General features: G+C 43.2%; 1 protein-coding gene across 2 annotated transcripts in view; it reads left to right on the top strand.

Annotated features, from left to right (window-relative positions):
- nt5dc2 (5'-nucleotidase domain containing 2) overlaps window positions 1-11,215 on the top strand; it is a 30,223-nt gene extending 19,008 nt beyond the window's left edge. Inside the window, exons 7-15 of one of the 2 annotated variants that reach the window (XR_004205237.1) lie at window positions 2,830-2,890; window positions 3,536-3,638; window positions 3,779-3,880; window positions 4,010-4,091; window positions 5,954-6,040; window positions 7,745-7,885; window positions 8,755-8,875; window positions 9,269-9,333; window positions 10,132-11,213. Coding sequence is in view for 1 of the 2 variants with exons in the window: in XM_020459435.2 (XP_020315024.1) it covers window positions 2,830-2,890; window positions 3,536-3,638; window positions 3,779-3,880; window positions 4,010-4,091; window positions 5,954-6,040; window positions 7,745-7,885; window positions 9,269-9,333; window positions 10,132-10,393 (903 nt within the window). In the remaining variant the exon portion in view is untranslated. Of the gene's footprint in view, window positions 1-2,829; window positions 2,891-3,535; window positions 3,639-3,778; window positions 3,881-4,009; window positions 4,092-5,953; window positions 6,041-7,744; window positions 7,886-8,754; window positions 8,876-9,268; window positions 9,334-10,131 lie in introns of both variants that reach the window. The other variant, XM_020459435.2, reaches the window with a different exon arrangement.
- Window positions 11,216-14,756: the final 3,541 nt, after the last annotated feature.

Below are 14,756 nucleotides of genomic sequence, written 5' to 3'. Positions count from 1 at the left end.
TAGCACTCACTTCTGTCATCATGAAGAGCTTTGAGAGGCTAGTAAAGGATCATATCACCTCCACTTTACCTGACACCCTAGACCCACTTCAATTTGTATACCGCCCCAATAGATCCACAGACGATGCAATCGCCATTGCACTGCACACTGCCCTATCCCATCTGGACAAGTGGAATACCTATGTAAGAATGCTGTTCATTGAGTACAGCTCAGCCTTCAACACCATATTACCTCCAAGCTCAGCATTAAGCTCAGAGCCCTGGGTCTGAACATTGCCCTGTACAACTGGGTCCTGGACTTCCTGACGGGCCGCCCCCAGGTGGTGAAGGTAGGAAACAACACCTCCACTCCGCTGATCCTCAACACGGGCCCCACGTGGGTGCGTGCTCAGCCCCTTCCTGTACTCCCTGTTCACCCATGACTGTGTGGCCATGCACGCCTCCAATTCATTCATCAAGTTTGCAGATGACAGGCCTGATTACCAGCAATGATGAGACAGCCTACAGAGAGAAGGTGAGGGCCCTGGCGGAGGGGTGACAGGAAAAGAACCTCTCCCTAAATGTCAACAAAACGAAGGAGCTGATCGTGGACTTCAGTAAACAGCAGAGGGAGCACACCCCTATCCACATCGACAGGACCGCTTTGGAGAAGGTGAAAAGCTTCAAGTTCCTTGGCCTCCACATCACTGACAAACTGAAATGGTCCACCCTCAGAGACAGTGGCTCAAGAAAATCAGCTTGGCCCCTCACAAACTTTTACAGATGCACTATTGAGAGCATCCTGTCGGGCTGTATCACCGCCTGGTACGGCAACTGCATTGCACGCAACAGCAGGGCTCTCCAGAGAGTGGTGCGGTCTGCCCAACGCATCACCGGGGGCACAGAACCTGCTCTCTAGGACACCGACAGCACCCAATGTCACAGGAAGGTCAAAACGATCATCAAGGACGACAATCACCCGAGCTATAGGCTGTTCACCCCACTGAAGGCGAGGTCAGTACAGTTGCATCAAAGATGAGACCAATAATCTGTTTTTCAGTCTCTATCTCACAGCCATCAGACTATTAAATAGCCACGCTTCTGCCCTATGTACATAGACATGGGATTACTGGTCACTTTAATAATGGAACACTGGACACTTGAATAATGTTTACATACTGTATTTTACTGTATTCTAGTCAATGCCACTCTGACATTGCTCGTCCTAATATTTAGATATTTCTTAATTCCATTCCTTTACTTTGAGATTTGTATGTATTGTTAGATAATACTGTACTGTTGGAGCTAGGAACACATCTATTTCGTTACACCAGCAATAACATCTGCTAAATATATGTATGTGACCAATAAAATGTGATTTGATTTGATTTAGCTAATGTAGCATGCCTGCTCAATGTGCCTGCTAGCTACTAGCTAGCTTTATTGACAAACACAGAGATTAAATTTAGCTAGCTACTGAGTTTTGGCACTGATAAACAGAATGAAGCTTGTGCTTTATTTACAGTAGTTTGGCAGCTTGCTAATAAATAAGCTGTAGTTCTCAAATCAGTCCAGAGGGCAATGGCAGCTGACTCGATTGCAGTCTGCAGTGCACTAATAGTTTTCATGCAAATTATTTTACTTAAAATACTGCACCAAACATCATAGCTAGATGTAAAATTGTGCGATTAAGACCACACAAAAAACGTACCGATTAATGACTGTCACGTGTGCTCCCTCTCCGGCCTCTAGGTCACCAGGCTGCTCATTATGGCACACACCTGTCACCATCACCTCTTTGATTACCTGCCCTATATATGTCACTCGCTTTGGTTCCTTCCCCAGGGGTCATTGTTTCTGTCATGCCTGCGTTGTTCCTATTTTGTATTATGGTTGGTTTATTTATTAAAACACTCACTCCCTGAACTTGCTTCCCAACTCTCAGCACACATCGTTACAGAATAACACCTCACCTACGGGAAGCATCAGGGAGTGTTTTTCTTTTTTGTGTCAGGTGGAATGACGTTGGATCCGGGAGCCGCTACAGGCTTTCATGCCTCAGCCAGATCGCCAGGCTTCCTTGCCTCCGCCGGCTCGTCAGGCTCTCACGCCTCAACCGAATCGCCAGCCTCTCACGCCTCAACCGGATCGCCAGGCTCTCACGCCTCAACCGGATCGCCAGGCTCTCACGCCTGAGCCGGTTTGTCAGGTTTCTGCGCCTTGGCGGAGGCGACCAGTCCGCTCCTGATCCCCGGGATCGTCCCTGTGGTTGGCGTCCTGCGGCTGGAGCCGAACGCAACAGGAAGGGGGTACTGTCAAGTATGCTCGATCTCCGGCGTCTAGGTCACCAGGCTGCTCGTTATGGCGCACACCTGTCACCATCGTTACGCGCATTATGGCATTCACCTGGATTCCATCACCTCCTTGATTACCTGCCCTATATATATGTCACCCCCTTTGTTTCCTTTTTTTGTGGTTTGGTTGAGAAGGCTAATGCAAGCCTTGTTATGTAAAATTGCTGATTCAGAATGTCTGATTGGTTCTGAAAAAACTGTACTTCCCAGTTACAGAAGTACAGTAAGTGAGTGGCAAGATTCCAGGGATGCTAGCTGTTTATAGCAAACTATGCAACATTCAATTAATGTTCTCTCCCAAGAGAGAGAAGAGAACCATGTTGAAAAAACGTGTCTGGATAAATTTCCTTTTAGATAGGCGTAGAAAGCCATCAAAAGTGTAAATACAGAAGTCGAGTCAAGAATGTATTTAAACCTTGACCAAGACGACTGTATATAAGCATACTCAGGGAAAACAGTCAGCTCAACTGCTTATCCACTGTGTTTATTTTCCTAAGGATGCCATTGGAATGGTGCATATCAAAGGCTACATGTACAAGTGGATAATGCAAGACTTGGGTGAGATATACTATTATGTTTTTAAAATATTTGCTTCTAGATATAAATCTCAAATGTGTTTCTATCGGATGCTTCCTATATCACCCACACCCAGTTTGCAGGTTCTCTCAAACTGAATAGTGCGAAAAACAGTGTAGCAATTTAACAGTCCTGCAGATATTTGTTTTGGGTTATGATTAGGTAAAAAGCATATTTTTCAAGCCAGAAAACCATGGCCAAGTGGAAGTCAAGATAATTGATAAAACGTTACTAACATACTTTAAAGTGCAAAAATATTACCATACTTTTAAGTGAATTTAAAAATAATAGTACACATAACAATTTATAACCTTAAACCCTAGTTTTTGTTTAAATATGTGTTTACGGAGTTCAGGTTTGGCAGGAATTGAGAGAAGAACATTTTAGGACATATCTATCTCTTTATACTCTGCTCTCTCACAGTTTCAAGAAAAGTACTTTAAATGCCTTTATCTTTTGCTTAAATGCTACAGGACTGTTTCCAAATGGGAAAATCTGCCATTTTCTTCCAAGGAACAATACATTCTGATGGAAGTGGAATATTTAAATACTTTCGAAATGCTCTAGGGAAGCTCAGTCTGCTTCAGTTGGAATTGACCCTCCCCTCTTCTCATCTCCCTCCCACAGAGAAATATATCCTCAGAGGTGATGAGACATATGCAGTTCTACACCGTCTGGCAAGCCATGGCAAGAAGCTCTTCCTTATAACCAACAGCCCATTTAGCTTTGTGTGAGTGCCACCATCAACCAAACTGAGTTAATCAGAGATATACATGCAGGTTATTGATTTGTTCTCTGGGCACGTTCAGCTCTGTACATTATCTGTACCTTTCGTGGTTGTTGACTAACCAGCTTTTTTTCTTCATTTAGAGACAAAGGGATGAAATACATGGTAGGAAAGGACTGGAGGGACTTATTTGACATTGTCATTGTTCAAGCTGACAAACCACACTTCTTCAACAGCTGTGGCAAGTAAGTACACTGCATACCTTTATATTCCCAATCAAGAAGTGTCCAAATTCCGAAACTTTGGTCTTCACATAAATTCACAGAAAATGCATACTGTTAAGGTCATTCTGTGACCATATTTGCCACTTGCAGACCTTTCAGACGTTTGGATAGCAACGGGGACCTTCAGTGGGACAAGATCAAGAGCTTGGATAAGGGCCAGGTCTACAAACAGGTAGGAGTGTAGACATTACCCAGCAGTATTACTGTATACAGTATATGGAACTAAAGTGGCACGTTGGCTTGTACTGTCTTTTCCAACTTGGAAAATATATGGCTAACTCAAAGCGACTAACTCAGTTGCAGGATTTACCAGCATTGACTACTTGCGTAACAGATTGTGGTAATTTGTGAGATTCACAATGTCAAAACTGTATTTGTTCCTTTTATTGTGGGAAGTGAATGACGCATGATTGGACTGGCATGTTAACTCTTTAATCAACCTGAATGAAATGTCCAAAGTCTTGAGTTAGGCTGGTGTTACAAAGTTGGCCTTTGAAGCCTGTGCAAAGATGTTAGTCTTGTCCTTGAATTTAGGTCAGAATAGAATAGACTAAACTTTATTGTCCATCCAGGATGGACATCACCTTCCATTAAAAGGATCACATACATTCTCACATCATACACACTTAAACCAGTCAGTTGATCATACTAAAAACATAGGCCATACGTTCACTCACAACTGACCGCTGTCCCAACTGCACTGGATAGATAAGTACATATACGGATCAAATTTACGTTGCATTTAGTAGTCCAACAGCACAATGAATGAATGTTTGAACACGTTCTTCTTGGCCATGGGCATTCTGAATTGCCGGACAGAGAGAAGCCTCTCAAACTGAGGGTGTAGATGGTGGGAGGGGTCACCAATGACAGCCAGTGCCTTCTTTATGGTTGACTGCTCAAATGTGCCTGTGGTCGACCAATTACTTTGCTGGCTGTGTTTTACTATTCTGGTCAGTTTGCTTTTGCTCCTCACGCTCAGATTACCATACCAGACTGTCATATTGAACGTGTGGATGCTCTCCACCAAGCCGCTGTACACCCTCTCCAGAGCATCTTGGCTGACCCCAAACGCCTTCAAATCAGGCGATGTCTTGCTTTAAAACAAATAGTCTGCAGTCTCTGTAAAACTCAGCTTGTTATCAATTTGTTTCCCTAGATGTTTGAAACACTCAACCACATCCACTGGTTAGTCATTCAGAGAGAGTGGTTGGGACATTGGCAAGTTGTTGCCATTGATGATCAGCTCATTTGTCTTTTCCACATTGATGTGGAGGGTACTTGACCAGCATCATTCTTGAAGGCTTTTGATCTGTTTAAAATAGTTGTACCCATCTGACGTAGCATCTTTAAAAAAGAGTCCTACTAGAGCCATGATCTGCTATGGACAGGGTAAGGTGCTTACTAACAACCCTTTCCATGCATTGGGCCAGAAGGGGTGTGAGGGCCACAGGCGAAAGTAATTTGGCCTCTGACTTCTTAGGCACCGGTACAATGGTTGACACCATCCAGGAGTTTTGCACAGTACAGGTGCTCAGAAGGAGTTGAAACAGTTGTGTGAAGACTCCCTTGAGCTGGTCGACGCAGACCTTCAGTACTTTGCCCCGTAGTCCATCTGGGCCCGGTGCTTTCTGTGGCTTAATATGTGACAAGCATGAGGCCACCTCGTTCTCTGTTATCTGGACAGGATTTGGGGACAATCGATCAGGCTTGGTGATAAATGGATACTACTTTGATGAAATGACATGTATTGTTGCCTCACAGTTGGACATGTTAGCCATGCCGTACTTTCCCTCTAAGAACACTGCCAACATCATTGCCAGACTGACCCTCAAGGCCAATAATTGTCTGTTGCTAAAGCCTCTGCAGAATTTGATGGAAGACCACATCCATGACCACATAATTACTGTCATGTTATAGTTTTGCCAATCCACGTTGTTTGTCATATTTCCTCCTCTGTTAACTTCAACCATTGCCTGATTTAACTTAATAATAATTCCTTGTGACATTCATTACGCTGTCTCCTTGTTGTAGGGCAACCTGTTTGACTTTCTCAGGCTCACAGGATGGAGAGGATCCAAGGTGCTGTACTTTGGAGATCATCTGTACAGTGACTTGGCAGTGAGTCATACTATATTTACAGTACCAGTCACAAGTTTGGACACATCTACTCATTCCAGGGTTTTTCTTTATTTTTGCTATTTTCTACATTGTAGAAAAAACTATGAAATAACACATATAGAATCATGTATTAACCACAAAAAGTGTTAAACAAATTAAAATATGTTAATATATTAATAATAATTAGCCACCCTTTGTCTTGATGACAGCTTTGCACACTCTTGGCATTCTCTCAACCAGCTTCATGAGGTAGTCAGTCACCTGGTGTGCCTTGTTAAAAGTTAGTTTGTGGAATTTATTTCCTTAATGCCTTTGAGCCAATCAGTTGTGTTTTTACAAGGTAGGGGTGGTATACAGAAGATGGCCCTATTTGGTAAAAGACCAAGCCCATATTATGGGAAGGACAGCTCAAATAAGCAAAGAGAAATGCCAGTCCATCATTACTTTAAGACATGAAGGTCAGTCAATCTGGAACATTTCAAGAACTTGTAAGGTTTCTTCAAGTGCAGTCGCAAAAACCATCAAGCGCTATGATGAAACTGGCTCTCATGAGGACCGCCACAGGAAAGGAAGACCCAGAGTTACCTCTGCTGCAGAGGATAAGTTCATTAGAGTTACCAGCCTCAGAAATTGCAACCCAAATAAATGCTTCAGAGTTCAAGTAACAGACACATCTCAACATCACCTGTTCAGAGGAGACTACGTGAATCAGGCATTCATGGTCGAATTGCTGCAAAGAAACAACTACTAAAGGACACCAATAATAAGAAGAGACTTGCTTGGGCCAAGAAACATGAGCAATGGCCATTAGACCGGTGGAAATCTGTCCTTTGACAGAAATGTGAGATTTTTGGTTCCAACCTCCCTGTCTTTGTGAGATACAGAGTAGATGAACGGATGATCTCTGCATGTGTGGTTCCCACCGTCAAGCATGGAGGTGTGGTGCTATGCTGGTGACACGGTCTGTGATTTATTTAGATTTCAAGGCACACAACTAGCATGGCTACCACAGTATTCTGCAGCGATACTTCATCCCATCTGGTTTGGGCCTATAATTTGTTTTTTCAACAGGACAATGACCCAACACACCTCCAGGCTATGTAAGGGCTATTTGACCAAGAAGGAGAGTGATGGAGTGCTGCATCAGATGACCTGGCCTCCACAATCCTCTGACCTCAACCCAATAGAGATGGTTTGGGATGAGTTGGACTGCAGAGTGGAAAACCAGCCAACAAGTGCTCAGCATATGTGGGAACTCCTTCAAGGCTGTTGGAAAAGCATTCCATGTGATTGAAAGAATGCCAAGAGATTTCAAAGCTGTCATCAAGGCAAAGGGTGGCTGCTTTGAAGAATCTGAAATAGCAAAATGTAACACTTTTTTGGTTACTACATGATTCCATATGTGTTATTTCATAGTTTTGATGTCTTCACTATTCTACAATTTAGAAAATAAAAATAAGAAAAAGCCCTTGAATGAGTAGGTGTGTCCAAACTTTTGACTGGTACTGTGGTGGTACTGGTACTATGTCTGAATATTTTGGTGACTGATGCAGGCAGTGTGGATGTGATTTCTCCACACAGGAAATTGCAAACAGAAATTGACTTTGTTTTAAGGTCTGTGTCCCACATTGTGCTTACTGTAATAACCTGTGTCATGTTGTGGCTAGTCATTGTACTGGGCTGACTACTCATGCTCTTCTGCAGGACCTGATGCTGCGTCACGGCTGGCGGACAGGAGCCATAGTACCGGAGCTGGAGGTGGAGACCAGGGTTGTGAACACGGAGCAGTATGCCCAGGGCCTCACCTGGCTGCAGGCACTCACCGGTCTGCTGGAGCGCATGCAGGTACACTTATAGAGCTATAGGGTGTTCTACAACATAGAAATCTGCAAACTGTGAGGTTAAAGCAATGTTGCGTTTACTGGTTGGAAATCCCACTCATCGCTCATGGAGCAGCACCGCTCCACACTCACAGTGTGGGAAAAAATGCGTCTCAAAATTCGCTCCATTCATTAAAATCACAATTTAGCCAACACCCATCTATTTTTGTGACTGCCTTGACCTACCATATGGTTTTGAAGTATTAAAACCAAACCATATGATTTGAATGAAAATGATTTGAATAAACATGAAAAGGGGAATGTAAGAAGCGCTAATTTCAAATAGGCCACATGTCATATTATACAACATATAAACACTGTAAATAGGTGAGGAGCCAGACAGGGAGCCTAAGAAGGAACTAAAATGACTTATTTAGGCTGTATTATTTCAAGGCTATAGCCTACAAAGGAATACATTGTGAAGCATTTGCGAGTGTGACAGAATAGGCTGGTAGGGACATAAAGCGCTCAGCATTTAAACAACATTTTGTTGTATCATTATAGTCTATAAATTGAGTATATAGGCTGTGACTTAGAATTAAATGTAAAATGCCTTATTAGGCTTAGTCTACTGTGCCTTTTGAATTCATTTTTAGAAACACGAGTTTGGCAAGAGTCTGTGGCTTCAGACTCATGCGATGATGCCTGGAGAGCAGGCCAGCAGTGGAGAATATCCTCTCTGAGCTTGCAGAGCCTCTGGGGATGCTAAACACCCTTTTGGCCACTCTGGTCAGGCTGGGCAGAGATGCAGAGGTGTTTTATTTTGTATTTTTCTATAGGTAGGATAGGTAGGTCTAAAGGTTTTTTTCTGCCCACCTTGTTCCTTTCTTTTAGCATGTACACGAAGTACACCATCATGCTTTCTGGATACGCGTCTTTTCAGATTCCATAATGATTCTTTAGTTGTGGACACTACATCACCGCACTCCCCCTCTTGTTCTTGGTCCTCATCCTTGTAAGTCATTTTGATTTTGCAACTGTTTTATCAGTTTCTTTATTAAAATAATTTGAACTCCATGACAGTAGCTAAAGCAAGGGGCTATAGTAGCACACAAGTAGACTACAAATGCATGCTGGGCCAGGCATGCCCTGAGCATGTGAAGTGAGCGCTACTGGAGCGAAATTGGAGCAGGCTCCAGCCTTTGGTAATCTCGCTCAGCGCTCCAGTCAAATTGGTCATGCTCCGCTGCACATACTCTGGTCCCAATCAATTGTACCCCCACAATAATCACTACTACTACAAGCTAATATGATGATATTTTTTTTTTTTACCCATCAGCCATGCCATGTTTTTTTATGTTAAGATGAAAGTGTTCAAGTAAAAACATTTTTATTGAACTTGTTGCAGATGCATCGAGATCCAGAGTCAAAGAAAGTTCTGCAGGATTGGTTGAAGGAGAGAGAAGAGCTTCGGTGAGTCTAGTGTTAGTAGATATTATACACTAAATATACAAAAGTATGTGGACACCCCTTGAAATTAGTGCTTTCGGCTATTTCAGTCACACCTGTTGCTGACAGGTGTTAAACTCGAGCATACAGCCATGCAAACTGCATAGAACAGTGGCAGAAGAATGGCCTTACTGAAGATCTCAGTAACTTTCAATGTGGCACCATCACAGAATGCCACCTTTCAACAAGTCACTTCATCAAATTTCTACCCTGCTAGAGCTGCGCTGGTCAACTGTAAGTGCTGTTATTGTGAAGTGGAAATCATCTAGGAGCAACAATGGCTCAGCTGTGAAGTGGTAGGCCACACAAGCTCACAGAACGGGAACACCGTAGCGCGCAAGAAAAGTGTCTGTCCTCGGTTGCAACACTCAATACCGAGTTTCAAACTGCCTCTGGGAGCAACATCAGCACAAGAACTGTTCATCGGGAGCTTCATGAATTGGGCTCCATTGCCGAACAGCCGCACACACGCTTAAGATCATCATGCGCAATGCCAAGCATCAGCTGGAGTGGTGTAAAACTCGCCACCATTGTTATAGCAACAAAAGGGGGGACCAACTCCATATTAATGCCCATGATTTTGGAATGAGATATTCGACGAGCAGGTGTCCACATACTTTTGGTCTTGTAGTGTATGTCATAATATTCAACATTTAATTTATCAAGACCATCGGACAGCAAGTCAGACCTAAAGGATTTAACAAGCTTCGTACTGACCTATGAACTTCCTTTGACACTTTCTTTCATTTTCCCCCCTCACAGAGCTGTGACCAAGAACCTGTTCAACCCTCACTTTGGTAGCATTTTCCGCACCTGCCACAACCCCACCTACTTCTCCCGTCGCCTGTGCCGCTTCTCTGATGTCTACATGGCATCCATCAGCTGTCTGCTGAACTACGACCTCTCCTACACCTTCTACCCTCGTCGCACCCCCCTGCAGCATGAGGCTCCCCTGTGGATGGATCAGCTTTGCACTGGCTGCATGAAGACTCCCTTTCTGGAGGAGATGGCTCACATCCGCTGAGAGGGGCAATACAAGATCTCACAAACTGCAAACTGAATATGAAGATGCAGGAACTGAGGCTAAGCTGAGAGTAAGGAGGCATGGTGGACAACCCAGTAGAGGTTAAAGGTCTGCACGGATCATGAGTGGGGCGGCAGGGTAGCCTAGTGGTTCGAGCGTTGGACTAGTAACCAGAAGGTTGCAAGTTTGAATCCCCGAGCTGAAAAGGTACAAATCTGTCGTTCTGCCCCTGAACAGGCAATTAACCCACTGTTCCTAGGCTGTCATTGAAAATAAGAATTTGTTCTTAACTGACTTGCCTAGTAAAATAAAGGAAAAAGAGAGAAAAAAAGTACCCCCTGCTGTATGCCAGTAGGCCTACAGTAGTAGCATATCATAATTTCTGCCTATTCAAGTCACCCAATATCACTTGGTTGGCCAGGACATTTGACGGGTTTAGCTATTAGTTTTATTTTTTAGGTTAGTTCAGGTTGTAACTTGTTATCCACACCATGTACAAATGTATGTTTTTGATATCTGTCACATGATGACTTTTTAAATCTCATTTTAAACATGTAGCCTGTAACGGACTGATGTCATATAATGATATACAGTATCTTATGACCGCATCAGTTTGAGTTTTGATGAATGGATCTTGATTATTAGAATTTTTTACAAGTATATTTTAAGTCATTGGTGTTACCACCTTGAAAATCACTCATTACAAAGGACCTTGAGCATAGGGGCCTATATTAAAGGAAAGGATTAGTTAATCAAACCCTTTTAGTGTGTCGTAAATGTGAGGATTGAGAATTGTTTAAATAAAGTGTCATTGGTGTTGCATTGTGAGAAATTATTAATCATATCACTTTTGTAAATTATTTGAAAAGGGTTATTGACCATAGATTTGCATTTCTGTGGCCTCCATTTTATGAAAATCCTCAATTACCTAAAAGTTGGCATTGGTGTTACTGCTTCTACTGGTGGCACAATGTTATCATAATGGTCCAAATGTATTAAGCTGCCATATTAGTTTGTTTATAATGGGAAAATGTATCCAAATACATATAATTTAAATAGAAATCTACAAAAAATAAGAATTTGTTACAAAATGCAATACTTAAATGCCAACCCAAATCACAGAATGAAATTTTTAACTAAATGTGTTGTTTTTGTAGTAACTGAGCTTTCATGTCAGTTCCTGAACAGTACACTCCACCAAGGGAGGGAAGTATGGTAGGATGGTGAATTCAAGAATTGGAAAATCCTCTTGAAAAATAAATGGGACTTTATAATTATTTTATTTTGCTTACTAAATGATTATTTGAGGATTCCAGCTATATATCATATACATTGTACACTGAACAAAAATATAAACGCAAGGAGTTGGGCCCATGTTTCATGAGCTGAAATAAAAGATACCAGAAATATTCTATACTCACAAAAAGCGTATTTCTCAATGTTGTGCACACATTTGTTTATCACTGTTAGTGAGCATTTCCAGGATAATCCATCCACATGACAGGGTTGGCGTATCAAGAAGCTGATTAAACAGCATGATCATTACACAGGAGCGCCTTGTGCTGGGGACAATAAAGGCCACTCTCAAATGTGCAGTTTTATTACACAACAATGCCACAGGCGTCTCACGTTTCGAGGGAGCATGTAGTTGGCATGCTGACTGCAGGAATTTGCACCAGAGCTGGTACCAGAGAATTCAATGTTAATTTCTCATTTTAGAGAATTTGGCAGTATGTCCAACCGGCCACATGTAACCACACCAGCCCAGAACCTCCACATCGTGCTTCTTCACCTGCGGGATCATCCGAGACAAGCCACCTGGACAGGTGACGAAGCTGGGTTTGCACAACCGAAGAATTTCTGCACAAACTGTCAGAAACTGTCTCAGGGAAGCTCATCTGCGTGCTCGTCGTCCTCACCAGAGTCTTGAGCTGACTACAAGTTTGGCATCGTAACCGACTTCTGTGGGTAAATGCTCACCTTCGATGGCCACTGGCATGCTGGAGAAGTGTGCTTTTCACAGATTAATCCCAGTTTCAACTGTACTGGGCAAAAAATGGCAGACAGTGTGTATGGCGCGGTGTGGGTGAGTGGTTTGCTGAACAGAGTGCCCCATGGTGGCGGTGGGGTTATGGTACGGGCAGGTATAAGCTACGAACATTTTGCAATTTGAATGCACAGCGCTACTGTGACGAGATTCTGAATCCCATTGTCGTGCCATTCGTCTGCCACCATCACCTCATGTTTCAGCATGATAATTCCTGGAAGCTGAAAATTTCCCAGTTCTCCATTGCCTGCATACTCACCAGACACAAATTGAGTATGTTTGGGATGCTCTGGATCTACATGTAGGACAGCGTGTTCCAGTTCCAGCAAATATCTTGCAACTTCTCACAGCCATTGAAGAGGAGAGGGACAACATTCCACAGGCCAAAATCAACAGCCTGATCAACTCTATGCTAATGAGAACCTCCAAGTCAAAATTAACATAAACAAAGATTGTAAACTGACAAGATAGTGGAGTGACCACTGTAAAAATGGGAATGAATGTCTGCAAAGGCAGACAGGAAGAGGCGGGATCAGGTGAGAACATTCTAGCCAATAAGAGGGCAGATACACATGTAAACAAAAACAACAGGCACAACTCCAATACAAAATAGGTTTTCTCAAAGTTGCCGGAATGCCACGCCATTTATTTTTATTTCACCTTTATTTAACCAGGTAGGCCAGCTAAGAACAAGTTCTCATTTACAACTGCGACCTGGCCAAGATAAAGCAAGCAGTGCGACAAAAACAACAACACAGAGTTACACATTGGATAAACAAACGTACAGTCAAAAACACAATACAAAAATCTATGTACAATGTGTGCAAACGTAGTAAGCTTAGGGAGGTAAGGCAATAAATAGGCCATAGAGGTGACATAATTACAATTTAGTATTAACTGGAGTGATGGATGTGCAGATGATGATGTGTAAGTAGAGATACTGGGGTGCAAAAGAGCAAGAAGATAAATAACAATATGGGGATGAAGTAGATATTTGGTTGGACGGGCTATTTACAGATGGGCTGTGTACAGCTGCAGCGATTGGTAAGCTGCTCTGACCGCTGACGTTTAAAGCTAGTGAGGGAGATATAAGTCTCCAACTTCAGTAATTTTTGCCATTTGTTCCAGTCATTGGCCGCAGAGAACTGGAAGGAAAGACAGCCAAAGGGGGTGTTGGCTTTGGGGATGACCAGTGAAATATACCTGCTGGAGCGCGTGCTACGGGTGGGTGTTGCTATGTTGACCAGTGAGCTGAGATAAGGCAGAGCTTTACCTAGCAAAGACTTATAGATGACCTGGAGCCAGTGGGTTTGGCGACAAATATGTAGCGAGGACCAGCCAACGAGAGCATACAGGTTGCAGTGATGGGTTGTATATGGGGCTTTGGTGACAAACGGATGGCACTGTGATAGACTGCATCCAATTAGCTGAGTAGAGTGTTGGAGGCAATTTTGTAAATGACATCACCGAAGTCAAGGATCGGTAGGAGGGTAAGTTTGGCAGCATGAGTGAAGGAGGCTTTGTTGCGAAATAGGAAGCCGATTCTAGATTTAACTTTGGATTGGAAATGCTTCATGTGAGTCTGGTAGGAGAGTTTACAGTCTAGCCAGACACCTAGGTATTTATCGTTGTCCACATATTCTATGTCAGAACCGTCCAGAGTAGTGATGCTAGTCGGGCGGGTGCGGGCAGCAATCGGTTGAAGAGCATGCATTTCGTTTTGCTAGCATTTAAGAACAGTTGGAGGCCACGGCAGGAGTGTTTTATGGCGTTGAAGCTTGTTTGGAGGTTTGTTAACACCAGGCGAGGCAGTCATTAGAGAAACCAAGTCTATTGAGTCTGCTGCTAAGAATACAGTGATTGACAGAGTCGAAAGCCTTGGCCAGGTTGATGAAGACATCTGCACAGTACTCTTTTATCGATAGTTGTTATGATATAGTTTAGGACCTTGAGTGTGGTTAAGGTGCATCCGTGACCAGCTCAGAAACCAGATTGCATAGCGGAGAAGATACGGTCGCCTGCTTTGAAGAGGGGGATGACCGCTGGCAGCTTTCCAATCTTTTGGAATTTTAGACAATATGAACGAGAGGTTGAACAGATTAGTAATATGGGTTGCAACAATGGCGGCAGATAATTTTAGGAGGAGAGGGTCTAGATTGTCTAGCCCAGCTGATTTGTAGGGATCCAGATTTTGCAGCTCTTTCAGAACATCAGCTGTCTGGATTTGGGTGAAGGAGAAGCGGGGGGTTGGGGGGGCCCTTGAGCCAGTTGCTGTATCAGGGTGCAGAGCTGTTGGCCGGGATTGGGGTAGCCAGG

This window comes from Oncorhynchus kisutch, linkage group LG24 (genome assembly GCF_002021735.2).
Source record: "Oncorhynchus kisutch isolate 150728-3 linkage group LG24, Okis_V2, whole genome shotgun sequence".
NCBI lineage: Eukaryota > Metazoa > Chordata > Actinopteri > Salmoniformes > Salmonidae > Oncorhynchus > Oncorhynchus kisutch.
This window is presented reverse-complemented; position numbering and strand designations above follow the sequence as displayed.